The sequence below is a fragment of the Ochotona curzoniae genome, unplaced genomic scaffold (assembly GCF_017591425.1).
Source record: "Ochotona curzoniae isolate NIBS_2020 unplaced genomic scaffold, NIBS_Ocur_1.0 contig_1274, whole genome shotgun sequence".
Lineage (NCBI taxonomy): Eukaryota > Metazoa > Chordata > Mammalia > Lagomorpha > Ochotonidae > Ochotona > Ochotona curzoniae.
The window spans coordinates 457,815-485,795 of NW_024465023.1; the positions used below are offsets into that span (position 1 = coordinate 457,815).

At 46.1% G+C, this 27,981-nt stretch overlaps 1 protein-coding gene across 3 annotated transcripts; it reads right to left on the reverse strand.

Moving 5' to 3' along the window:
• Positions 1–6,158: 6,158 nt before the first annotated feature.
• Positions 6,159–27,974, reverse strand: ASB11 (ankyrin repeat and SOCS box containing 11). 3 transcript variants are annotated; one of them, XM_041001183.1, is made up of 7 exons: positions 27,654–27,974; positions 19,301–19,380; positions 13,441–13,497; positions 12,138–12,288; positions 11,280–11,414; positions 8,866–9,057; positions 6,159–6,317 (listed from the first exon to the last, which is right to left on the reverse strand). In XM_041001183.1, the coding sequence occupies exons 1-7, from the start codon at positions 27,832–27,834 to the stop codon at positions 6,193–6,195; spliced, it is 921 nt and encodes a 306-aa protein (XP_040857117.1). In that variant the 5' UTR covers positions 27,835–27,974; the 3' UTR covers positions 6,159–6,192. The 3 variants fall into 3 exon arrangements, with proteins under 3 accessions (XP_040857117.1, XP_040857108.1, XP_040857127.1); XM_041001174.1 differs by having other exon boundaries at positions 13,441–13,548; XM_041001193.1 differs by lacking the exon at positions 27,654–27,974 and adding an exon at positions 26,580–26,697 and having other exon boundaries at positions 13,441–13,548.
• Between the last annotated feature and the right edge of the window lie 7 nt (positions 27,975–27,981).

Below are 27,981 nucleotides of genomic sequence, written 5' to 3' on the forward strand. Positions count from 1 at the left end.
CACTGGCAGCGCCTCCACTGCTCCTCTCTCAGGTGGAGGGGAATTCTTCCCGCCTTGGAGAAGGGCTCTGAGTTAGACTCCAACACTCTGCCTCAGCAATGGTCGTAGATTTATTTTAACGCCAAAGATTTTCCATTTATGGGTCTTGGAATATTTGTAACCACTGTCAGCAGTTGAAAGAGTCTTATTTTAAATGCCTTTGTGTGTGCGGTGAGGTAGGCAGCTAGTTCAAGGTCATGAGCTTGGAAGCCACTCTCCCACCACCTGGGTGTTCCCTCCTGTCCACCTGTGGTGCTCACCTGGAACCTCCAAGGGCCAGTATTGCATTGCTGTGTAACAATTCCCCTCACAAGCCCCTGTAAAGGCTCAGGAAAGGCTGGTTCTATTGGTCGTGTGCTTCCCTCTGGCACTGCGACTCTTGGCCTCGCCAGGACCTGCTTGCTCTCTGGCTTCCTATGGACAGACTCTGAGGACAGGTGTCCCCTGAGGATGGCCCCTGTGTGTCTGTATTCCTCACCCTTTGTTTACTGCTTGGGCAGAACAGTGAAAATAGTAATACTAAGATGCTTTGTATTTCTAATGTGTGCACTATCAGGAGTTCCGGGAGAGGTGAGAACTAGCAGTGACAGAATGTGGGCAGAGAAGCAGGGAAAGGTGAGTGTCTGCAGCTTTGTAAGTGTGTCCAGGTTGTTCACTGCATGTCTCTTAGGATAACTTATATTGCTGTGGAAGCTGGGACATAGGTCTTCAGTTTAATGGATGGACTTCAGGGTAATGACCGTTTGTTCCTCTCGGGGTTTTGATTGACTGGACTGCCATGTGGACTTGTGATTCGCTATTTCTAGTGGGCCCTGTTATCTCCAAGCTTGGTTAATAAAGACTCCTTAATAAACCCTAGACTTGTCAGGTGTGATCTCGCTCGTACCCCGCAACAATATGCACATGGGTCTGCACATTTATTCCCTCCTAGTTTCTGGGAAATGTTTTGTAGCAACCTGTATTTTTTTCTATGCCTTTTACACTGTTTCTGTCTGGGAGAGTTTACCATTCCAGTATCATAGCTTGGCTCTTTGTTCATCGCTGCATAGCATTCCATTTCTGTTTGAAGTATCTGGTTATTGCCACAATGGTATAAGCACTGTGTGACCATGTACTTCACTAGCACAAAGTGCTGAGATCCATGTTTTTGTATATATGGCTTTGTGAACATCTGCAGTTTTGGAGACGAAATTCCTAAGTGTGGAAATGGGCTCATGGGCCTGGCGCAGTAGCGTAGTGGCTAAAGTCCTCACACCAGGATCCCATTTGGGCGCAGATTCTAATCCTGGTGGCCTTGCCTCCCATCCAGCCCCTTGATCGTGGCTCCTGGCTTTGGATTGGCTCAGCTCCGGCCATTACAGCTGCTTGGGGAGTGAATCATCAGATGGAAGATCTTCCTCTCTGTCTCTCCTCCTCTCTGTATATCTGCCTTACCAATAAAAATGAAATAAATATTTTTAAATAAGAGTATGTTCATACAGTCAAGCTATTAGTGTACAGAACAGTAGACACACACACACACACACACACACACACACACACACCAAGGGTTGTGTACAAGCAAACTGCGGGATTCTGAATAAGACTGCAAGGATGTATCTATGGTGATGTGCTGGTTGTGAAATTACATTGTTCTTTGGCAAGAAGTTACCCCTGAGCAAAGCTGACCAAGAGCCTGGAAGAGTTCGCTGTTACTTTGGACAACTGCTTGTGAATCTGTCTTCTGAATAGAAATTTCAGGGTTCCAAAAGAGGTGCCAATTGCCCACCTTCTCCACTTGTAGGATTAACCAAGAAGACCACTCGGCTTCCTTACTACCCCAATGGGAAAGCGCTGAAGGACAAGAGATCTGTGTCTCACGGAGGGTGGGAAACTTGGTGTCAAGACACACTGGACAAGAAGCAGTTTAACTGAAGCACACGCTGCGGAAGCTGCAAACGCTTGCCTTTTAATCCCAGCAAAATCACCTGTATTTTCTTGTAATTAATTTCCAAGCTGAGATTTTTTTTCTATATTCAAGTTTAAATGCCAACATTACAGTAACTATGTCCAGGCTGTTACCCTCATACCTGGGATGGAATTCATTAGTGTTTTGTCTTATTATATTTACAATATTGATAGGCACTAGTGAATCCGAGAGTGGGAGTTGAATATTTCTGAATGCTTAACAACAGTTAACAGAGGAATTCATGGCTCTGTAGTATAAGGATGACATTAAACCACATGGCTGGTGATTATGCAGAGTGTGTGGGCACAGCATGACCCAGAGAGGAAAAATTGTCTCAACTTCTAATCAGCCTTGTGAGCACTGTGACTTGTCTCTGGACACTTCATGAACTTGGCCCAGGTTAGGTGAGAAAATAAAATGGCCGCTTGAAGCAGGTGGTAAGGCCACAGTCATTCCTTGCCACAGGCACAGTTCTGGGTCAGAGCCTGCCCCCTCACCCCTGCCATTGGATGCTCCAGGCCCACCTTGCCCATGGTTTGTGACTCTTTCCTTCTGAAGTCTCAATCTGTCAAAGTCAGCCCAGTGGCTGAGACCGCCTGGCATTCCAACAGGTGCTTTTTCTAACCTATCTGTAATAGCTCGGGATCCCCAGTTCTCAGACAGAAAGCCTATCTGTTGTGGCTGTTATAACTGGTTCTGCTCGCCACGCCACCTGACCCTCCTGCTTGAGAGAACAGTCACTCACACCAAAAGTTCCTGAAAAACGCCATGAAGAGATATGTTTATCTTTTAAGCTTCTTGAAATCTGTACATATGAGGAATCTTTAAAAATTCTGCAGAAAATGTGTACTATCACAAAGTATACCGGTGTTTCAATTTTTTTGTACAATAAGATTCGGACAAAGACGTGCTGGTAAAATCCTAGCATAATGCAATATTCTTGAGAAAACAATGAGTGAAAATTGAGAAACAGTCAACAAATGAGTGGGACTGGACTCTTCAAAATACCAGTGATGTGAAAGACACGAGTCAGAAGGGCAGACTTTGTACTGAAAAGGAAACAAGAGAGTTGGTACCAGCACACACTGCATGACCCTAGATTGGATCCCAAATGGTGCAACAGACAGCAAATACCTCAAAGCCACCACTGTGGAAACTAATCTGGAACTATACTGGACAGAGGTCGTGTGTCCGGGTCTAACTCTCCATGTGTAGTCACACAGCAGGAAGCATTTAGATAGGGATCCCAAGGTCAAGAAGGAAATGCATGCCCGCACACATGTGCGTGTGGTGGGGGGCAGGGGAGTATTTATGCTGACACACAGAGAAGCTAATGTGGCAAAACCAACCAATCAATGTATGAAGCTGATGCGCGTGCAGCTATTCCCTGTACAGTGACTGCAACTTTTCCATAAGCTGGGAAATTATCACGCTGTACTCCATAATGCAGGAAGAAAAATGACTAAATGGATATAAAAATGGCACTAGCATGGATAAACTAAAAAATGTTAGGTTAGATGAAATCTGTCCCCCAGCTATAGGCAACTGCCAAGGTTGACTTATCTCTAGGCAATTGTCACACTTCTGGGAGAAACTCAGCCAAGGATGGTGGACATTTTTTGGCCTGATTAATGCCAAATTTGTGTTAACTCTGCCAATGTGCCAGCATAGTTGCCTATTCTGTTCAACTTTTCTTTTTTAAAAGATATGTGGGGAAGGTGGGGAATGCTAGGCCAGGCCACGTCAACCTGGCCTCCACATAGTGGCTGCACATTGTACTTGGAAGGGAGTCTGGGGAATGTATTGGAGTGGGAGGGGCTGAGGGCATGTTTGACCAGGGAAGAATGACTTCTAGTGACTTCCACAGGCTGGGCCACTGCACTCGCAGGTAGACGAGGGAGCGGAGATGGAGTGGTTTGGAGGGGGAAACAGAAGGGCATGTCTGGGTCACACCAAGGCACCTGCCCACATAGAAGACCTGAACTAGGCTAAATAGCATCTCCTGCCACCCACTGGCACACGTAAAAGCTGGGGTAAAGAGGCATGCCTAACTGGGCTAGGCTACAGTACCTGCCTGCAAGTGTTGGAGCAGGGGTGGGCCATGTCAGGCTGGACTGCAATACATACTAGAACATGAGAGAACCAGATCTGGGGCAAATTCTGCAGCGGAACTGTGAGCTCACCTCTGTGAGACTGCAGCACCCGCCAGTTTGTGCAGAAAGTTGGGAGTGCTCTGACAGGCCCAACCAGGCTGCAGCACAGAACTCAAGGAAAGGAGCTCACCTGACAGTTGCTGGTGCTGGAGCTGGGAGGAGGCCAGGCTGGCTTAGGCTGCATGGGTGTGCCTGAGAGCCAGATGGTAGGCTGTAGAACATGCCAACACATGTAAAAACTGGGGCTGGAGTTGAGCCTGGTGGAGGGTCACCCCAACTAGGTTGTGACACCCGCTGGTGTGCATGAAGAACAGGCCTGGGCTGGGCTGTGCTGGGCTGGGCTAAGCTGCAGCTTCCGTCAGTTCGCAGAAAGATGGGGCTGAGGGTATAACTGACCAGGAAGCTGTATCCACTGATATGTGCATTGTCTTGTGTAGGTGATGGACTGAACCAGACCCTGTACTGATTGGCACAAACAAGAGTCAAACCTGAGGTCACCCCAGGTAAAATTTATTGGGGAACTCCCCAAATAGATTGGTGGACTCAAACCCTAGCCACAGGGAAAATCCCAATACATGTGGTCTGACCTTGGAGTCCCTGTGTTAGGACTGGACTTCCTCAGTTGCTAATGCCTTTGAAGTGGTCAGCATGTCCAGATGTACATGGGACCATGACAGCCAGCTCATCTCGGCCAGCAGAGGATGTTGGGTGCCTCATCAGAGGATAGAAAGCAGAAAAGATTGGACAATTCTTCTGGCCAAGCTTTGCACTATCTTCCTGGGCCTGTGGCTGTACTAAAGTGTACTTGGACAGCCAATAGATCTTGGAAAGATTTTCTCAACCTGGTGCAATGAAGTCAATTCTGTCTCAGAACTATCAAAACCACTCAAGTAACACCTCAGAACACTCTTTCTTTCCCACTTTGGAGAATCTAAGATGTCATCAAATGACCTTCTCCCCCCCAGTCCCTGGATGCTGATGTAGTTTGACATCAAAGAATGGCCTACTTTTCTTCCTTCAGGAGAAAAAATAAACATTTGTCCCACCCATTTAACTCCATACCTCAATTCTCCCACCCTAGTCAGAGAGCCACATGGGTGTGCATCCCTCACAACTATATAAGCAATGCTAAAAAGGAAAAAAAAATCAGGCACAGAAAACCAAATACTGCATGCTGTGTCTTCTATGGGGAAGATAACATTGATACTAAAGAAGAAAAGGATAGAAGAGTGAGAACCAGAGCCAATCAGCCCATATCCCAAATGATTCAGCATGAAAGCCCATCTTGGTAGCTACTACCAATGAGTAATCGTTTCAAAAACTTTGAGGTTTTTGACTTTGATATTAAACCACTCTTGGGTTGCAGTATGCATCAACCAGTGTCTGCAAATTCAGGTTACTGGGATACCCAACGTTGCTCAATCCCAGAGCTGCTTACTTTCAAGAACAGCATTTAATACTAGAAGCAATAAGCAATAGATTCCAACTCTGAATGAGCAAACATCTTCCAAAGTCTCTCTTACCAACTAGGACCTCAGTAGTTGGAAGGCTCAATTAACTGCGATATTGTCAAAGTGTTTAGCTTTAAAAATCAGAGAAATCAAGACTATAGCATGGGTTTATTGGAGGAAGCAAGAAAGATAAAGTGAGTAGAAAGGGTATTAAGTCAGGAACATATCTTGGAGTAGTTAACATTCATGATCATCTTATCCCTCAGATTTCCTAGTGTCCACACAATGTCCAGAACTCTGACTCCTGCACTGTAGGATCCTGTATCATCCAATGGTAGTCAATTATTTTCACTCTACTTTACAGTATTCTTAAATGTACTGACGAGAGTTAAAACTAAAAGGTTATGATTGCCGCTTGGTTAATGAGAATATTAAATAAGCCAGGAGTTACCATTCCCCAGTGTTCCATTTCATCTATTCTAACTGGCTGAAGTCATGTGAATATACTGAGAATCAAGCCATTGGTTGTCTACTCTAAGTACTCTAGGTACAGCAGACAGCAATCTACTTATTTTGAACTACCTTCCATGGATAGTGGGAACTACTGATACAGGAGGAATCTTTCGAGAGGCTCTGGTAGATGCAGCTGGTAGATAACTTGGTGACAGCCTCGGCCCAAACACTTCCGGATGCACAGACGACAGAGTTGAGAAAGAGCAGGTGGTCCTGAGGAAGAGAATCAAAACAGTGTTAACCTCATGGTGGTGGGAGGTGGGGATGATGGAAAGAGAACACAAGAGATCTAGAAGAAGATCTAGAGATCAGAGAGCTAGAATTTTCCCCAAACAGAAGATAGCAGGACTGCATAAATGAATGATATGGCAAGTACAAAATTCAGACAGGAGATGGCATCTTTTGTCTAGTGGCACATAGAGAGGAACTTCAAAAAGCTCAAGGAAATGGAATGGAAAGTGTATTTTGTCACAGAAAAATCTTAACTCCATGCATGTTTTTCATAATATGCACTTTCCAGAAACTTTCTGACAACCCCCCCCCCCATTTCGATAGGAAAGATGAGACGGGGAGAAAGTGGGAGATCTGAAGGGGATGCCTCTGCTTCCAGTTACTGTGTGTGCCCATGAAAGGGACACAGTGACTGGAGAGAAAACATAAATGGCAACACCGAGCATGCAGAGAGAGGGAGCAGGGGAGACTCACGGGAAGGATGTGAGCCGATGACAAGATCACTGTGGACACGGAGCCAAACAACCATCCCCAACATTCTGTTGGGACTCAGAGCTCTGGCTGCCTGTGGGGTGGCAGACTACATTCCAACTTACACCAAGAAGGGCCCCCCGCTCTCAATAGAAATCTGGAAAGGAACTGACTCCCTTAGATGTTGTTATCCCCTGAACCTCAGTCTCATGGTCATCAGAGCCACAGTTTTGAGCCATTAAGGAAAATAACTGGATAATAATTTGAAATACGTTCGACCAGGATGAACAAACTTTTGGACTGAACATTAGTTATTTGGGCCATTATTATTGCATTCTTTGCTGAGTGTATAGTCTCAATAAAGATCTTTCAATCTCTGGCCTATACAAAGTTTGCCTTATTGTGAGAATTCTACTGTGATAGTCTTCTTCTCCATGAAAATGGTGGACTACATATGTCTGCGACCTGGTAACACTTGAACTATCACTACCAAAGGGCCTCCCAGAGGGCCCCAACAGTCACCTTTAGTTAAAACCTTAGGAAGAAAGGAAGAAAAGTGCCTCTACCTGTTGCCAAACTCGACCTACTCTGCAAAATGGTAATGCAAAGTGCCCACTTTGTCTAGAGCACTTCAGCCACCAGAATAAGCACTGATTGAGTGGCTCAGGACCTAGACCTGAAACCATCTCTGATGGGAAGCAACAGGAACTGTGAAGGATGTTCTTAGGAAGCGGTGGCAAATCTGCGGGCTTTCCAAACGAGGATCCTGGCTACAGATGCAACTGTAGACACAACAGTTCATGACCTTCACTGCTGGGTATTCTCAGCTGGCAGTACTCGCAGCACGCTCCTCCAATCAGCAGCAGCAGCGTGAGATGTATCCTGCTGGACCTGTAGTCCAGGGCCCTGCTCATGACCGCCTAACTCAGAATCTGAATTTGAAAGAAACCCCCAGATGTTTGGTATGTAAGTAATAGCTTGAGATGAGCGGATTTAGAAATGACACACCTAAAATTGTTAACCCAAGCATTCCATTGTGTGAAATGAAGCCAGTAAGGGAAATAAGACTCCTCCTCCCCCACAGGAATTACTTCAGAAGGCTCTGAAATGGGGTCTGTCATGTTGAGAGTGCAGGTGCTGCTGTCAGATGTCTTGGTGAGATTCTTAGGGGAATTCCTTCCACCATCCACAAACTGGCATAGGCACCAGCTACCATAAATTTCTTAGGACTCTGTGAGATGAGTGCATTTTCACTCAGTACCTGGCACATGGCAAGCTTCTCATCTTTCCTATTCTCCGGTCCACACAATTGACCAATGCATGCCCAGATGAATTCTCTCTTGCTGTACAGATATGACACGTTATGTTTTGAATTTCGGCTATGAAGCATTTTGGAAGCTACACGTTTCTCCTGTAGCAGCTACAATTGCTCTTACTGCCCACTGTGGAAATGGGAGTGAGGCAATGAGGAACACAGGCCCGCCTCCTCTTGGAGGTTTGGCTTCTAAACGATGATGAAGAAATTTCAAAAGGTTGGGGGTGGGAGCAGGGACGAATGAAAAGGTAAGTTTATTTTGGTGCAAAAACTGCTTGAAGTCCATGCTTAGTATTCTCACAATGTATATTTTCCATAAACTTTTCGAAGACGTCCCACATGCATGAATTTAATTGTTTGCACCAACACATCCTTATCTTTTCAGTCCATTTTTCTAAAACATTCTCCGAAGTACCCTTACACATACTCTGCCCTTTGCCTTCAACTTGACAAACCAGTGCTTTTCTTGCTCCATTGTGTGCTTACGCCAACAATATGGCAGTTTGCCCTTTTCAGGGGGAAACATGTGTGATTACCTCGTGACCAAGGAGATATCCTTTGGTTGTAAGTGAATAAGTACAGCCTGCCAACTCCCAAAAGATGTCTCAGCGATGCTAGGAATAGTCACTTCCTAGAATCCCGACCACCACTGGCTTAAAAGAGACGAGGGAGATCTCGGGCTGAGCCAGGCAGCAGAGAGCAGTGTGCTTACGGCAGGGAAGGGGAGGCAGGGCCGCTTCTTACCTTCATGCATCACGAGTGCCTGCTCCACAAGGCTTTTTGGAGCTGCCAGATCAAGTGCACTCTTGCCCTGTGCATTTCTGAGCTTCACATTAGCCCCGTAGTCAATGAGCAAGTGAATGAGCTCCACATTGGCCTGCCTTGCAGCGGCATGGAGGGGTGTGTCCAGCCACTGCCCGTGGTCAACACTGGCTCCTTAATAAAACAGACAGCCACAACTCAACACAAAGTGGTCATGTAAAACGCAGTGAGCCTGAGGCATAGTCATTACACATTAAAACACCTTAAATGCCACAATATTTTTTAAAATACACCTGGCACCACAACAGAGGACAGAACAAATCAATCAACTACCCCAGCCATATATTGGCAGTGAAAAACTGGGCAAATGGAGACTCTAAGGTGGACTATGTCAATCAGCAGATTGTGCAGCTACATCATTGTGCTTGGAATGGTGAGATTGGCAGCAATTCATAACTGTTGAACTATCAAAACCACTTGAGCAAGACCCTAAGAGCAGGGACCTGGGGTGGGTGGGAGACTGGGTGGGGCTTCTCCCTTTATCTCTCCCTTTACCCCAGATACAGATTGTCAAAAATAAAGGGGAAAAAAGCTTATGAAAAATAGAATTGAAAGATAAGTTTACTTAGGTGCAAACATTTTTTTAAACTCATGCATAGAAGAGACCTTCAAGGGCTCTAGTGGCTAAAATCCTCGCCTTGCACCCACTGGGATCCCATACGGGCACTGGTTCTAATCCCAGCAACCCTGTTTCCCATCCAGCTCCCTGCTTGTGGCCTGGGAAAGCAGTGGAGGACGGCCCAAAGCCTTGGGACCCTGCACCCGCGTGGGAGACCTGGAGGAGGCTCCTGGCTCCTGGCTTCGGATCGGTGCAGCTCCAGCCATGGTGGCTGCTTGGGGAGTGAACCAACGGATGGAAAATTTTCCTGTCTCTCCTCCTCTGTGTATATCTGATTTTCCAATGAAAATAAATAAATCTTAAAAAAAGAAATTATATAAAAACATTAAAAAATAAGAGATCTTCAAAAAGTTCATGGCAAATACATGTAATATAAAATACTGCATGGTTTGAAATTTTTTTTGCACAGCTTATCCTTGCTCTGTAGCTTCCTCGAACATTTGGAAGAACCCTCCCATTTGATAAATCTTACTAAGACACTCAAAATGTTTGGTGAGACAAATGAAGTTAGAAATCTTTTGCTCATCTTCATTACTTTGCTGCTTTCACATATGAATTGTGTTGCATACAAAAGGAAATAGTTGAAATTCCTGTTACATCGTTTTTTGGGGGTATTTTTGGCAAGGAGTAAAGCTAAATTCATCTACTATTCATATTCTTTGGGGCTCAAAAATATTTTAAGATCGATTGATTGAATAATTGATTGAAAAGTCATAATTAAAAGGGAAGAGGCAGAGAGAGTGAGGTCTTCCATCCATTGCTTTATTCTCCAGATGGTCACAGTGGCCAGGGCTGAGCCGACAGCGTCATCCGGTCCTCTCTGAGGGAGGAAGGGTCCCTGCGTGCTGCTTTGGCAGGCCATTAGCAGGGAACTGCACAGGAAGCGGAGGAGCTAGAATACAGACCGTCAGCTAAGCGGATGCTGCCATCCCAGGCAGTGCTTTGCCCACTACCCCACAATGCTGGCCCCTCAAAGAGGTTTTTGGACTTAGTACAGAAAATAGTAAATGAAAGGGAAGGGAACAGGAAAGAGAAAAACCTTCTTGGAGATAAGAATTTATAAGTAAAGATTTTTACTATAACCTTCATTTTTATGGCAGTAACTAAAGTTTGTAATAAATTGATCAACTAATAATTTTGAGACATCTTACTTTCTCCTGTAGTCTTGGTTCCTATATATAGCTTTTAGAATTAAAACATGACAAAAATAACAGAGCAAGATAAATGGAAAGGGTTGATATTAAATGCGTGTTGTTTTTGCTTCTGGCATCTTCCCGGTATTCATACATCCTTTTCCCTCCCAGGATTTACTCTCTTTAGATTTTCAGTCATGTGTTACTACAGAAGATTGAGAACTTCAGAGAACACTGGAAGGAGGCCTAAGCTAACCAGTGTATTGCCTCCCCTTGACCATGGTGATTGGGTCCTAGACGAACATGTGACAAAAAGAGCCAATGGATGAGGAGGGTTACAAACCCAGGTGCTAGGGACAGTCATCTGAGAGCAGTAGGGACGAGCACTTGAAGTAAATGGGGCCGACTTAAAGGAAGCAGGACTGAAAAGTAAAAGCACTCATTTTCCCAGGAAAGTTTTTTCAGTCCTCAGTTATCACATGCCATCAGATTTTGTTTCAGTCTGATGAACAACTTCATCTTTGAAGTCATAGACAACCAAAAAGGCTAGCAAGTTCTTCTCATGAAAATAAACTGGAAATTACCTAATTCTAGAAGTTTCTTGACGCAGTCTACTCTCTGGTAGTTGCAGGCCACATAGAGGGGGGTTCCCAGCTGCGGCACCTCATGGTCAATGTTAACATTGTTTGCCAGCAGAATCTCCATGCACTCTCTGTGACCTGATAGAACAGAAAGTAACACTCAGATAAGGAAACCAGTGGGTGCTGACAGAATTGCAAGCATTCTTATCTGGAAAGAGCTTTAAAAATAAATCTTTTTGTTACAGGGACGGAGACTTTCTCGTTTCATTTTCTTTTGGCAACCTTAGGTAGAAAGCCCTATTGTGTCTTTCCAGAGGCATCTTGCTCAGGGCTCGTCTGTGCATGCAGTTTTTACCTTCCTTAAACTTACTCGCTTCCTTCATTTCAAAAGCAGCCATCAACAGTGCATCTAGTTTCCCATGCCTCTTTACGTTTGCCATTCTGTGCTGGTAACTCTCACCCTGAAGTCATCAACTCATCTACATGCTTCCTATCCCAAGACAGTATTAACTTTGGCCTTCAGACCTATCGTGATTTCTTCTCCATTAGGGGTTTGTGCTCGCTGGGCTCAGGGGCACGTGCTGTTCTTTCATGCTAAGGAAGGCGACACACGGCCAGCACAATCCACCCAAACACCAGTGAGGCAGCTCCATTCCTGGGACACCTGGGACAGTTGGACTTTCTCAGTCTGTAAGGCTGGCTTCAGGGCACAGGCATTTCCTGGAGATTTGGGTCAATTGAAGTGATTGTTGTGGGATTCCCGAGCCATGCATCCTGGGAAGGTGAGGATGAACTTCAGTCTGAGTCCCATGCCTGGGTGTGAGTTCACCAGTGTCTGCTGAGTCTGGGTGGCTCACTTACCTCTCTTCACTGCCTCATGGATGGGAGAAGCCAGGTGCATCTCGACTTGGGCCGTTGCTCCAAATTCCAGCAACACACTGATGCATGCAGCGCTGCCACTGCAGCAAGCATTGAAGAGGGGTGTGGCTCCGTGGACTGTCACCCCATTAGCCTAGTTATGGGGACAGTGAGACATAGAGCATTTGCTGGTTCATTCTCACCATCACCGCGTATGTATTCCTTGTATCTGCCTGAGCAAACCGCATGAAGCTCAATCTGTGAGGAAATTCCACCTTGTTCTAGAATTAGGAAACCTCACATGGTCATTGTATGAATCAAGTGAGTTACTATATGTTAAATGCTAAGAACATCATCCGGTGCCTAGCTACCACTTAATATTTACAACAATGGCCATTTTCTATTTACATGGAGCTGGACGAATCAGCTAGCTCATGGATCCCCAGCCAAACATCTCCTCAGTTACTCTACACAGTTCTAATGTCTTTGTTGCTACGTGTTTCCCATGTGGTCTATCAGAATTCATATAAGTTGCATATGCCAGCTGTGATTCCAAGAAGATCACAAGCAAGTCACAGACACATAGAAACTAGGCATCAACACGGTATCTCTAGGGTTACAGGAGGCACGTGAGAGTGAGCAGGGCTGGGTATGGAAACAACATCAAGAGACTAAGACATTCCAATGGGGCAACTTTGCGTGATGAGCAGTTTCAGGGGTCCACAGGATTTCCAATTCTTGGGACCTTTCTACTAACCGATCAACTTCTTACTCACGTTGGCATTCTGATTGAAATATCAAGTGTTACAATACAAATCTATTGATTTTTCCCATACACAACTGTTAAAGGCAGGGTCCTCTGGCCCTCTCTTGCCTGCCACTTTATTCTCTCGGGCCAGTAAACTGCCCATTACGCCAGTCATTTAGCTGGACTGCAAATGAGTCTCATGGAGCCACACCCTCATCATTACCCAGGAGCCGGGAGGGACCTCCGAGAGAGAGCACCACCTGACAGGAAGGCTCGACCTCAAGGACACAGGGAAAATCAGTTTGTGCAAGGAAGATCTTTTTTCCATTTAGTTCTGTATCTAGAAACTCAACTTCCACATGAAACACAAAGAAAGTCTTCAAATTGCTATTTATTTAAAACTCACCTTGATAATTTTGCTCAATAAAAATAGTTGTTGATTTAGGTGCTGAATTAGGATTTTTTTTAAAGGTGTGTTCTCTTTAATGATTTCCAGTAAAGATTTGTTTACAGTCAGCATCACGAGTTTGTTCACAGATGGGCAGGGATGGTACTCACATGTGCGCCATTTTCCAACAAGGCCTTAGCACAGGCCACGTGTCCTCCCAGGCATGCCTCATGGAGGGAGGAGACGCGGTTAATTGTCACCAGGTTCACGTTGATGCCCTGCAATTTGGAAAGAACAGAGTTAGACTCTGGCCTTGACACAGCAGGGGAAGCAAGGTTGTTTGGCTTACTTGGGGAGTTCCCAATGCCTGTGGTATCAGCATCACACTGTGTCGGGGCCCCAAACTCATTTATCCAACAAAGGTTGAGTCAGCATTCTGGAGCCAGGGAACTGCTAGGGCCTCAATTTTGACACAAGGGTCTCTTCTCCATGATCCAAGTCAGGAGGCAGACAGAGAAAGAAAACAATCAGATTGCTACACCAGCAGCAGGTTCAAATTTTAACTGGGAGCATGAACTATTCTTGGATCTGACACAGAGAGTCAGAAACAGCGTAACAAATGAGGTGAGAGCTAAGCATGGCTTGAAGCATAAAAGACTTCTGAAGGCACAGGCAGGCAGGTACACCGTTAGAGGGAAGAGGACGCCCCAGTGCAGGAAGCAACAGTACCCAAGAGAGGTGGCTACTTGGATACAAAAGAGTCCTAGTGATGGCCAAAGGGGAAAGAAAAGGAAGGAGATGAGGGGAGCTAATGAGTATGGTGAGCTGGAGCCGGATTAGGAGAGGACTTCGTTTCCAATCAGGGAGTGCTTGTCCTATAGGGAACGAGGCCACTGTGCAGCACTTTCAGCTTCAGAGGGTCTGCAGCTAACAGGGGCATTGCACATGGGCAGCAGCAGAGTGGGCTGATGGCAGGGACACGGCTGTGAGACACAGGCAGGTAGTGCCAGGGAACCAGCTCTGTGAGTGCCAGCTAGGCTGCTAAGGGTCTGCTGCAGGCATGACAGGCTAGGAGCGTGAGGCTTAGGCAATGGAGCCAGAGGTGAACAGAAGGCAGGACATGCATCTTGAGCACACAATTGACTTGGGAGCAGAAAGCCAAGCTGACCGAGATGGCAGGACAAACATGCTGGCCCCGACCCTGGCGCTTTACGTACCCATCCATATGGGGAGCGGGGGCTAAAGCTGCTCCTGGAATTGGGAAGGGCCATTGTAAGATGGCGGCTGGCCAGGGCCAGGAGGCAGAGTTGGTCTCACCAGCAGGTAAACAGGAAGTCACAGGGATGGGCTAATGCCCCTGCTGTGATTATGTCATTGCTACCAGCCTATCAGCGCCAAGTGGACCCACGGGAAGAAGCGATTGGTGGAGAACGATATAAAAGTAGCCAGTAAAAGCTAGGCAGAGGACAACTAGGACAGACGGACAGACGGCCGAACGATGACGACGAGAAGAAAGACTGGGGAAAGAACGACGGATGGAACAGGAGGAACGGAACAACAGAGAGGGGAAGAAGGGTTAAGATCTTCGGGTAGAAAAGCTAAGGTGTACAAAAATGGACAAAAGTGGGCAGAGGGGTACAAAAGCAGGATAGAAGCAGTAAGAGCAGTACGGAGAGCCGGGGACAAGAACAGAGAAATGCAGCAGAAAGTACGGGAAGAAATGTGGGAAGAAGGGTGGCGGAAAGAAGGCTGGAGAAGCGGGGAGGAAAGCTTAGACCAACGGGGAAGGGGGCAGCGGAGGTAAGGGTTTAAACGTGGCCACTTTTGGCAGTGAGGGGTCCGGTTGCGGTTCCGGCTTTTCCCGGACCCTCAAGAGCGTGCCTTGTCATTTTAGTGTCGCCACTGCCGGGCGGCGGCAACACATCCATCCAGTGGCATCACGGCTCCTCCTAATACCCCTCTCCCCACCCTCCTTTACCCTGTTCTAGCATATTGCCCCACCCCAGAGTGCCAGGCACCGCCTCCTCCATAGGACAGCGGGCAAGGTCAGCCTACCTACTAGACAACTCTGGCCCCAAACCCTGATGTTTTCAACTTAGCTCTGACCAATTCCCTATTTACCCCTTTGTTTGAAAAGGGGACTTCAATATTGGTCACTCAATACCATGTCAATTAATTCCATAATGTTGTAAATTGTCGTTGATGTTATATTGTGGCTTTAAATTGATCGGGATGATACTGTCAGCTCTGCCTTCAGACCAGAGATGGTCTCCCCAAGAAACTGTTGAATTTACCTGGACAGTAAGATGCTGGACTCTATGCTTGGTATACTCTTGCAATAAAACAATCTTGAGTGAATTTGAAATGTAATACAGTAGCAACAAGGTAGAGGAATCCACCATGGGGGAGGGTACGGGGAGGGGTTAGGGGATCCCCAGAGCCTATGAAACTGTGTCACATAATGCAATGTAATTAATAAAAAAATATCCAGCTGAATCCAGCTGTTGGTTCCCTGCCTTATGCTTCACCTGCCGAAAGCTTCCCAAACCTAGTGCCATGCTCCGAACCCCAAACTAGGGCCACCCTGTCACCTGTCACATTTCTTCAGTACTGGCTGCAGGCTGGCACTAGCCAGCAGCCGAGATGCCCACCAAGTGTCTGGCCCTTTGTCCTCAGGCCTGTCTAGGGCAATTCTCATCTCCTGAGCATGATGTCGTGGCTCAAGATCTAAGCTTCATAGGTCCACTCTCTATTGAACATATCCAGAAAGGTCTTTGCCTTTGTCTTTTTCCCATATAGGAGTTGCTTATAAAAAACGAAATAAACAGGCTAGTCCACAAGGTGGCAGGAGTGTGCTAGGAAGAAAAAAAAAAAAAAACCCACTTGGATGGGGGCAAAATCTCAGACAGAAGGTTCTGGTTCCAGGTAGGGCTGGAGGTGTGGAGGTGACAGGAGGTTAGCATGCCCCTAGGAACTCAACTCCTGAACCTCAGTTTCATGTTTCCCTCACCCTGACCACATGATCTAAATGTGAAATAAAGTTTTAAAAAGTAGAGTAAGCAGAGCTGACAAGATGGCTCAATTGGCTAATCCTCCAGCAGCAACATCCTATATGCTGATGACTGGTTGCCAGTGACTGCAATGGCCGGAGCTGGGCTAATCCAATGCCAGAAGCCAGGAGCACTCTCCTTCCCAGGCCACAGGAAGAGCGCTGCATCAGAAGCAGGGCAGCTGGGACTTCAACTACCGTCTGTCTGGAATGTCGGTGTCGTAGCTGGAGCCTTAGCCTCTTTTGGCACTGTGTCATACTCTAGTGGCTAACTTCTTACTTCTGACAAATATAATGTGGCTCTGTAATAAGCAAACATTGGGAGAGTTGGGTGCAATTTTTTTTAATGCATTTATTTTATTGGAAAGGCAGATTTACAGAGAGGAGAGACTGAATGAAAAAGATCTTCCATCCTTTGGTTCACTCCCCAAAAGGCTGCAATAGCAGAAGCCAGGAGCCAGGAGCTTCCTCAGGATCTCCCACACAGGTACAGGGTCCCAAGGCCTTGGGCCATCCTCCACTGCTTTCCCAGACCACGGGCAGGGAGCTGGATGGGAAGTGGAGCAGCCTGACATGAACCAGCATTCATATGGGATGCCAGCAAAGTGAGATTAGCCAGTTGAGCCACTGCATCAGCCTCGATTATAGGTTATCTGGGAAATCTTTGTGCTATCTTTGTGAATATTCTTTTAAAATTATCCAAAAATGTGGGGCCCGGCACAGTAGCCTAGTGATTAAGGTCCTTGCCTTGCACGCACCAGGATCCCATATGGGCACTGGTTCTAATCCCGGCCACTCCACTTCCCATCCAGCTCCCTGCTTGTGGCCTGGGAAAGCAGTCGAGGACGGCCCAAAGCCTTGGGACCCTGCACCCAAGTGGGAGACCTGGAAGAGGCTCCTGGTTCCTGGCTCCAGCCGTTGTGGCCACTTGGGGAGTGAACCATCGGACGGTTCAATCTTCCTCCCTGTCTCTCCTCCTCTCTGTATATCTGACTTTCCAATAAAAAAAATTATCCAAAAATGTGAACTTTAAAAAAGATACGGCAAAAGTCCTCTGGTGAGAGACTGAGGAGGAGGATATGGCTTAAGACTTTACTATGTCCCTTGTAAAACTTTAGTCTGATTTTTGAGCTGGGTGAATGTTACATATTAAAATCACCAAATCAGGTGAAATGCAAAGTGTTTAAAAAAATAGGCAAGCAACAAAATCACATGCCCAATCCATTTAACCATTGTTTTCCCTTTGCCTCTACTTTCTTAAAAAGTAAACAACTCACAAAAGAGAAGGTCTGAAAAACAGCACGTGCAAAAGCCCAGTGCCCCCGGCTGTCGAAGGTCAGACCGCAAGGAGGGTGACGACAGTGAGAACGTGGGAGAATGACACGATGACTCACCTGCTCTGTAGGTTCTCAAATAAACAGAGCAAATGGAGCATGCACAGTTCCCTTCGTGCATTTCACAAATATTTGCCAGGCCGCCACTCATTCCCCAAGGCGCTGGGGACACAGTCCTGAAGCCCACAGGCCCCAGTCACTAAGGCTTTCATAAATCTTCCCCACGAACTAAGACTGACCCATTGTTCAACCTACGCTAACACTTGTCCTTGTACTCGAACATCACCGGCACCACAAGCCTCCACATGACGCTCGGTGACTCCTCTTGAAGAACCGCTGCCCCGCCACGTGAGCTGTACTTACTGACGTGTGTGGAGTGAGTATACAGCAGAAGGCATGACACGTCACCTCAGAGATTCGGTTGTGAACCTGGGACTTCGGTCTCAGAGCCTCTCTTGTACCCGATCTGAGACAAAGCAGCTGCCAGTCATGACTCAGCTTGGGAAGAAGTGCAAGTGGCCAGGAACTAGACTTTGCTAATAACCACTTGAATGTGTTAGAAAGTAGGCCCTGCCAGGGGCTGGAGCCAAGGTGTTGTGGGTAAAGCCATTGCCTGTAGTGCCGGCATTCCATATGGGCACCAGTTCAAGTCCCTGCTGCTCTACTTGCAATCCAGATCTCTGATAATATGCCTGGGAATGCAGTGGAAGATGGCCCGAGGGTTTGAGCCCCTGCACCCACATGAGCCGTGTCTGACAGGTGGCAGGAGGCCAGAGACCTCGAGGCACCCCCAGCTAAGCTGCTGCTTGGCACACACAGACATTGGGAAGCGGGCTGTTCCTTGCTTTCAGCCACTGTGCTGTAAGCTGTTTGTCACACAGTAGTAGCTGAACACAGCATTAGCTAATAAGAGCAACTTCAGCACCGCCATGGCCAACACTCCCCGGCAGTTAGGATAAGATGGGCCAGCCCATGGCATCCTTCAGAGAAAACCTTCCTGTGATGTCAGGTGAGGTCCAGAAGGGAGAGGTAGGGTGCAGGCGGAAGAGGCGACAGCTTCCCAGAGAAAGAAAGGGAGCAGTAAGAGAGCGAGGGGCAAAAGGACAGCCCTGCCTAGAGAGGTTAGTGCTGTGGTCTAGCTTTGGGCCCAATTATTTCCTAGCTTCTTGCCTCTTTCTTAAAAAGCATTTTAAGCACATGCATCAACATGACTTTAGCAAATTTATTCAGAGAGTGAGGAATACAAATGTGGGCCATGTTCAGGGAAAGGAGATTGCTAGCTCTGTCCTCGGAGTCTGTCTGCAGCAAGCACGTAAGGGGACAAGTGGGCACACCAGAGGCCGAGAGCCTGAGCCCCCTCCGCAACGCGGGTTTTCAGGAGGTTTGGGAGGGCAGCGGTTAGCCTACACCGCAACACTACCCCCTTCAGGCTCCAGGTGATGACAGGCGTCATCTGAATCACAGGTGGGCAGAAAGGATTACAGAGGCGGGGGTGGTGTGCCCTCCAAGTGTGACCCAGAATTAGCTGCCTAAGACCACATCACTAGGACACAGATGGGCAGGCTAGGTCTCTGCTACCTCCACAGCCAATCGAGTGGTGCTTAACCACAGAATAAGCACAGGACATCAAACCTTCAGTTTACTTACTTGTCTAATTAACGTTTTAAGGGCCAGTAAGCGCCCCTGGGCCGCAGCTTCATGAAGTGGGGATCGATCAGCCCAGCAGTCTGCAACACAAAGCAAATTCAGGGTCAAGATCTGGACACCTCTCTGCGCAGTGCATTCCTGCTCCCCAGTTGCTGCGAGAGGGCGCTGGGGCTAGAGAGGCAGGCAGCTACCCTGCAAGAGGTTCTCTCTGAGCTGCCTGCCGAATGTCAAGTTCCTGAATGTAGGCCATTCATTTGGTGGGATGTCAATCTGTTGGCTTTTTGGGGGCACTTCTGATGAGCAAGAAATTGTGCCCAGAGACTCTGATAGCTCTAAGTAAGGCCAAAGGAAGAACAGACCACATGCCTGAGCTCCCCCAACGCTCCTCAGCCTGTGGTTTGTGCGGGAGCCCCAAGGGGACCTGGGAAACTTCAGCTGGTCACACAGATCTGCTGGTATGCAACTGTAGCTTTTCAGATGATAAAGTCCTTCAGAATTTTTCCTTCAGCAACTTCTCTGGTGGAAGTTTATCATGATGCCTCCTGCCTGGGTTCAAGCTCCTCTTTGATACACACTCTGGCCACATCAGCAAGTTATCAATCGCATTTGAGCCTACAGTGACTTCTCTGTAAAAGGACATGTGGCCATCTAGGACGTGGCAAATGCTTTGGTCCTCAAGCAGGCCAATAACAGCCAACTGTGATGGTAGGTGGCCTGAGACCACTGATGATTAATGGGTGTACACACGGCGTGCCGGTGCTCCACCAACAGCCATAAAACTGTCACAGGAGCGTATTTCTCCCATAAGTACTTATCTGTAACCAAGGATAACCAGCAGATGGAACAGCTCTCTGTCTCTCTGTCTCACTCTGCAACTCTGCCTTTCCAGTAAATACATCTTTTTTAGAAAAAGAAATGTAAAATAGTGCAGCCAGCCTTAGCTTAGCTCCCCCCAAAATAACTAGTCCCTCAAGAAACAGGGATCATTTTACAGTGGAACAAACCACTTTGACAGCCAATCAGAGTCTGTATCAGCAGTTTCGGAACAATCTGGCCCCATGTGCAAGCCGAGAAATGCTGCGGGTGATTTCAAGCGCCACTGAAGAGAACACAGAGCAAGAACACACGCCACTGCTGCGTCTGAGAGTGAGGATGCAGTGAGCCCACTCCAACTGAGGGGGCGCTGTGCAAAATCCCTGGCTGGCTGCCACTTCAAGGAAGGCCACAGGGATGGGCCCAGGTGGAAGACACAGCTTCTGAGGGCAACAGCTGACCCTGGCAGGATCCTTTTGCTGGTGAGGCCCTTAAAAGAGGACAGCAGGCTACACGTGACTGAGCAAAGAGAACTGGGAATTGTCCCATTCCTGTCACTTTTCTGTTGGTTGAAACGAATTCCAAAATAAATGGTTAAAAACACAGATAAAAGCATTTGGGAGCCCACATTTTTTATATGAATGTGCAATGCTTTTATAACAAAGAAAACCAGATATGATTTTTTTCACATGAACATATACCGTGTTTGTATCTCCATTTGCTCCAGAGTCTGCTTAAAGACGCTAAGTACACTCTTTTAAATCTCTTTTGGACATTTTTAACTTGCTTAAGCTACAAATAATGAGAAAACATATGCATGTGATCCTCACTTGACCAATCCGCCTTGGTTTTCCTGTAATGCAACTCCATCTCATCCAAGATGCTGTGTGCTGCAGACATGCTGCCCTCCTTCCGATCTCGGCATCGAACCCAGGCCCAGGAGGTGAGAGCTTGGTCTTCCTCCAGAACTGGCAACTCCACGTCATGGTGGACAGAAGCCAAAGCACAGCAGAGTTTGCACCTCTGCTGGCCAGCCGGCGTCACCTGGCCAGAACACAGGCCCGGCCTCTGCAAGCTGAGCGTCCAGTGTGCAGAATGACCTAAACCCAGCACCATTTGGAGAGATGATATGAATTATTACAACTATTGTATAAACTTACCTTTTCCATAGAGGCCTGAGGTACGCAGGAAGCATGAGAGAACTGCAGGGTCACACTGTGGTCCCAACCCCAATATACCTCATTCTGTGCACATAAATATGGCAAAATCCACCTAGAGCTGAAGATCAAACAGTTCACGTTCCAAGCATTTCAGACAAGGGATGCTCCTTGTGTAACTATGTGTTATACTCCTTATATAACCTCATACATCTATTTGACTCACAAATAAAAGCAACCTCCAAGCGGCAATTCACTGTTAAGGGTTAAGATGGGATAGCAACAGGAGTTGGCTTGCCTGCAGCCTGCCACAAAGAGTCCTTTCCCAGCACAAAGCAAGCACCTAAGCACACCTTCCTCCTTCATCTGACTTCCAGCGAGAGCTGAGCCTTAAGGACCACGCAGATGTATCTCCCAAGCGCGGTGCTGGGGCAGGGAGTCAAAGAAACGAGACCTAAAGACCCTACACAGCGCGACCCCGGGTCTACAAACACAGAAGCAGGACAAACTCACCTTCCCTGAAAGAAGCCAGAAGCTGGCTGGGGGTGGGCATGGAGGGGCCCATGCCCTTGAGTGCTGGTTGCTGACTGTGGTGGTGTTCACTGTGAAGAGCTCCCCAGCTGTTTGCTTGGGATGTGCGCACTTCCCTGTGTTTGGGTCATACTTCCCTGAAGAGTTTTTTCTTTCTTTCTTTTTTTCAATATCTAAGTCCAGCCCCCGATCAAACTGTAATCTTTGATCGTCCTCGCAGTTCCTCGCCTCCCCCACTGCCAAGGCCCAGCAAGCAGCTGGGGGCGAGGAACAGCGCGTTCTTCACACGCCTCCCACCTCCTCCCTCCGAGGGCCAGCTCCCGCGGTGCTGTGAGGGCCGGGAGAAGCCGGGACACAAGGAGGCTGTCCTCCCCAGGCCTCGGGGTCAGGCCGGCTCGGCCAACCTCCACGGCAGCCATTATGGGGGTTTAAGCCTAGTCCTTCCCGCCAGTTCTCCAGCTGGGAATCACGGACAGCTGAGACGCCTGCCCGCCTGAGGGATGGCTAGGCCAAGGTCGAAGCAAACAGCGAGCAGAGCTAGATAAGAGCTGAAGGCTGCGCGGATGTTTGGGCCAGAAGGGAAACAGGCGCCCTTCCGACCCGGTCCGCCAACTCCGAGGCGGCCTCTTGCGTGCTCTACTCCCACCGCAGGCTCCGGAAGTCACCGTGACAAGAGCGCAGCGCCATCTTGTACGGCAACCAGGAGGGGCTGAGGGCTGCTCTGGCTTCTCACTTTCCTCCGCGCTTCTCTCTGCCCTTACTCACAAGCTGTCTAGGGAGACTTGCAGCTGGAGGGAGAAATACCAGGCGCATCTCTTCTCAGTACCCCCACCCCGGAAGCTTCTGTGTTTCCCGGAGCCCCATCTGAAAGCTTTCAAGGGGTCTAGCTTCCTTAGAACACCCAGACTCTACGGCACCGTGTAGCGCGTGAAAGGTCCCCGAGCCTGGACGTGTCAGAAATAGGCCTGAAGCCAAGTTTGGGCAACTCCAAACATCTCATTCAGGTTTTCGAAGACATGTTGGTTTTAAATCCTGCCCATCCCCGAGGTAGATAATAGCAGAAATGACTCAGCTGTGTTACCTTGAAGTAAAAGCCATTTTGTTTCCCCACTGGAAAGAAAATGAGTCTGGGTGGTCACCAGGGGCTGCCCTGGTGTCCCCAGCACCCTTGTCCAGAAACTGCCTGGAAGCACTCTCTTGCTTTTCTATTATATTCCCCCCAAGTCTCCACCTCATTATTGTAAGTCTGAGCTAATTGTGAGAAATGAAGAATAAAAGTATTTTGGCAGCTGAGGAGTTTTTCCGTTCCTTTCAGCAAATAGGCAGCGAAGCTCTCCAATGAATGCCAAGTAGGAGGCAGTCTCGGAGGCGCTGTATTTTTAGTTCCCTGGCACACTGCCTGTGTCACAGGGCTGCGAACACGTTAGGAAGGCAGTTGACTCTACAGATATGTCTGCTTGCTCCTGATTAGGTGTGTGGGAAACAGAGAAGTACTTTTTCATTTGCCCCTTTAAATTTTTCTCAGAATGTAATTTTTTACCTCTAGTGCTCAAATCCTTTGAATAACAATTTCTAAAACTATCTTTCAAAAACAAAATTGATTCAGATGGGATGTGGTTGTCTAAATTTCAGATGTTAAGATAAAAATGATTATTTATCTTTGTTTTTGCAATTTTTACCTTCTAATTTCAACAAGCATTTGAAAGACCACCTAATTAGCTCTAATCCTTGGCATACAGGGAATGATCTTTGTTTTTCAAGTCCCAAAATCATATGACTCAATATCTTCTCCAGTGGCATTTATAAAAGAAAACAAAATACATAATTTTGAAGGATATTTAAAATATTATAATAAAACTTATTAAAATTCTATTCTTTCAAACATCCACTTCTGGACAAGACATGAAACTCAGGCAATAAACTGTATTAGACACAGTGACTTTTGCTTTAGCGTGTGAGCAAAGCTAGGCTTTTGGGAGGCTAGGAACTGCTCGTCCCAACCTGGGAACCACAGACTCCGCAGATGCCCAGGCCAAGGCCTGAGCAAACATTGAGCAGACCTAGATAAGAATAGAAGGCTGTATGGATAAATGTGCACTAGAACGGAAACAAAAGCAGGAACAGCTTATTAGAACTGTAAGGGCAAGAAAAGGAGTCCGGCTGATAAGTTAGCTAGAAGCATGACGGTCGTCAGATCAAGGTCAGTCCCTTGCCTTAGAACAATGACTAGCAATTTGAAGCCTAATACTTGGAATTAATCCTTTTGTTTCAAACAGCTATGATTTTAAAGATTTATTTTTTTTTAAATTTTTTTTATTGGAAAGGCAGATATACAGAGAGGAGGAGAGACAGAGAGGAAGATCTTCCATCCATTGATTCACTCCCCAAGGGGCCGCAATGGCCAGAGCTGAGCCGATCAGAAGCCAGGAGCCTCCTTGGTCTCCCACACGGGTGCAGGGTCCCAAGGCTTTGGGCCGTCCTCGACTGCTTTCCCAGGACACAAGCAGGGAGCTGGATGGGAAGAAGGGCCGTCGGGATTAGAACCAGTGCCCATATGGGATCTCGGCACGTGCAAGGCGAGGACTTTAACCACTACACTGTAGCGCCAGGCCCCAAACAGCTATTATTTTAAAGAGGGGCAGTTCCATAACTGTCATTGGCAATGGTAATGTTCCTCACATTCTGAAAACCAAGCTTTCCCTAAAATTTAGAGCGAATTCCTTTAGCAGCAAAGCATGGCCCCGTGTTGTTATTGGGATTTCCACTTAGAGTGAATATTTCAATGTAGGCGAAAGAAAGTGCAGAATGTTTGCTCACGGAAGGCAGCGCCAGGCCCCAGTGGGAGTGCTGTGTAATCCACTGTGTAATCAGTCTTTGTACAAGCACTAGCTCCTGATTTCACAAGCACACCTGGTTCTAGGGTGATGCATAACATCTTACAAACTGTGTCTACACCTTATTTTCATCAACTTTGATGGCCAGGTCATGGTACTGAATTAAATTTAGTAATTAAATATTCAAAGGTTCAAAAATCGTGCATGTGGCTCAGAACTATAGTACAGGACTGTCCATTGGCTTCAAGTGGGATTTCATGTTACATCTGGTGCCGTAGACATAATGTCATGAGCTAAAGACAATGGCACACCAGCACAAACACATTCATATACAAAATGTCTATCCCATGGTGCGGTAAGATACACCTCCGCCTGCAGCACTGGCACCTCACAGGGGCATTGGTTCCTGTCCCAGCTGCTCCACTTCTGATCAAGCTCCCTACTTATGGCCTGGGAAGACAACAGAGGATGTTTTAAGTCTTTGGGGTCCAGCACTTAAGTAGGAGACCGGAAAGAAGCTCCTGGCTCCTGGCTTTGGATTAGTTCAGCTCCTGTCGTTGTGGCCACTTGGGGAGTGAACCAATGGATGGATGGAAGAGCTCTCTCTCATTCTTTGTGTTTCTCCTGTAAAATCTTTCAAATAAAAACAAATCTTTAAAAAGTCTGACAAAAAACACAGATTGAAAATATAGAATTATAAGAATACTGTAAAAAGTATACAGCAAAGCAGAATTAAAGGGAGGTTACAGCACAAGAAATTGTGAAGAGTCTTCAAAACCCTTATGGAATATGCACATTATGAAAAAATTATGCATGAATTTCAAGGTTTTTCAAAGCCAGCCATAACTTAACGCTGATGAGTTATCTACAAAGGTGATAAACAAAACCACAAACACATAGCAAATAATGTATTCCAGATGAAATTGCAAGAGTAACAAATATTTTCCAAAAGGATACACAGCCAAAAACAAGATATTTAATAAGATATGTGACATTGGATGGAGCTTTCAAAGAGGGCTGGGACCTACGGCAATATGAAGCATGTCCTGGCTGAGTTTCTCACTTCCCTCCCCTTGTTTTTGACATTGCTGACGATAGTTTACAAGAATGAGATATAGTAAGTGAAATCCAGAAATTTAACCTTGGGAATTTTCTAAGTTAGTTAACTGACTTACTGATTAAATGTACTGACAAACCTTTGTCTGACCAACGAACAGTGAAACCGACTTGTTGTTCAACACTTCCATGCAATTTTTCTTTTTCTTTTTAAAGAAATATGGCTTTAAATTTGTCCTATACAACTGTGTCAGAAAAAAAAAAGACTGTTGCAAATGCTTGAAAATTCCTGGCTGTGGTATGCTACTACCATATTATTATAGAAAGATTTCTTAGCCAAATCTGGACAGACAAGCGTCTGCAGGGTTGTGGGGATGCATGTATTATATGATTACAATATACTAATAGGTAGGAACCAAAACTGAGAAATTAACACATGCTTTTCAACCTGCCTGTTGTTAACAGTAACTGGAAACGCATTTTTGACGTTGTAAAAATATGCTCCTTGTAAACTAAATAAACACTATCTGAGGAACAGTCCGGTAGGTACATTGGAGCTAAGAAAGTGAATGAATTCCAAGTCATACCCTGGGTCCAGACTTGCACTTCAACCATTAGCATAAAGCCTTTTGAAGTGTGTACTGCAAGGCCAGAAAGACGGCAGGGACAGAAGTCTTGTCCAGGAGTCACTGGGAAAGGCCTCTTTGTTAGGCGTTAGCTCACTTATCCCCTGAGCAAGATGGGTCTGTGAGAACATCAAAACCAATACCAAAAATCTCCAAAAACCTCCACCCAAATTTACAAATTAACTCACAAAGCAGCTTTTCAGATCACATTTAACATGAAACTAAAGAGAAGCATTCATTTCTTTCAGCTAAAGTAACATACCTCCCTGAAACGTGTGACAAATATAATCCCCAAAAGAAATCTCTTTCCACAGTCCTGGCCTTCTGGCACTTTCTGAAACGTCAAAGTCCTCCTTGTTGCCCTCAGTTAACTGAAGCATTCTGCTGCTTTTTCTCTGGAGGACTTGCTGCTTTGGGTGAGAGCACTGTGTCTAGTGGCTCCAAGTTGCCTAGTCTATCGGAATCACACAGCCAAAGTCTATTTTGAAATTGAATCCTGCATGCAAATTGAAATGGATATGAGATAAAGAATGATGTAATCCTGGAACCCCTTGGAACACTAAAAATAGAGGGAAATTCTGAAAACTGTTTATGAATAAATATTCCTCTATTAAGCGACAATCCCAGAGGTGAGAGGGATATCTGATTCATTCAATGTTCTAGAATCTCATTACAATCGAAGTGAATCAGCGACAAATCTCTATAAAGCATGAGACTTTTAAAAACTTTTATCCAACTCGTGGCATTTTGTATTATAATAGCCTGCATGATGGCACTGGTAAGCGGACTTAGTGATGGGCTTTTTTGCTGACGGTGACAAGTGGCTAAATCCAATTGCAAATGACCATACGATACATTCATCATATATATTATATGTATCTATGTAAAACATATATAGAGAGCATGCCATGTTTACTGCTTTAAATCAAAGTTATCAATGATTCTATTTCCCGAGTAAATTTCTTCTTGTTAGAATACTCTTCATTGTTAAAAGTTTGGTTAAAAATACTAAAGGAAAGCAAATAGTGCTATATACGCCATTCCTGGGGCCAAAAGAAATGCAGTTTCTCAGAACACTCTTAGAAAGCCATTCTCTATGTACATTTCAAATAGTGACTACTAACAGAGCCACTTGCTTGCAAAAAGTAAAACTGAAAATCCCTCACAATTTGGTACAGGTAACACCATTTGCTACTTTAAATGACAGAGCATTTTTAAAACTACTCATTGAAAACCAAAGTCTGAATAAAATTTGTCTTTTAGAAATAATATTCCTAGGAACTACCTTGGAGGGCTTGCTTTCTTTAAGTAGTGGGAGCAAATGCATGTATTTTACCTGAAATTCCACCATAGATCTCTTCTGCTATCCTAGCCGCTTCTTTTCTATTTCCTTTGACGATATAGAAATGTGTAAGGAGAGCCAAAGAAACCTTAATTAGAAGCTTGAAGAAAAAAAAGGTAGCAAACATTGTAAGAAAAATGTTTTTAAAGCCATAGAAAACAGGACCATCTTCCATTTTGGCTTACGCTCTGTACAGGTTGCCAGGACTGTAAAATTTCCCTGCGTTATAATTGGTATCATATGACATCTATTTTAAACTTGTAGCACTTGCTGTTCCTGTTACCAAGAACTCAGTGTGTAGGTTCTTAACTGTGATGTAGCC

What these genes read in the sequence shown, in the direction of transcription:
- ASB11 (XM_041001174.1), bottom strand. Translation starts at nt 27,834, where the DNA reads ATGGAAGATGGTCCTGTTTTCTATGGCTTTAAAAACATTTTTCTTACA. An exon ending in TTAAAACGTTAATTAGACAA is followed by an intron (nt 13,549 to 19,300) that starts GTAAGTAAACTG and finishes TCCAAATTGCAG; the next exon opens with GGCATCAACGTGAACCTGGT. An exon ending in CAAGAAACTTCTAGAATTAG is followed by an intron (nt 9,058 to 11,279) that starts GTAATTTCCAGT and finishes TGTTTTATTAAG; the next exon opens with GAGCCAGTGTTGACCACGGG.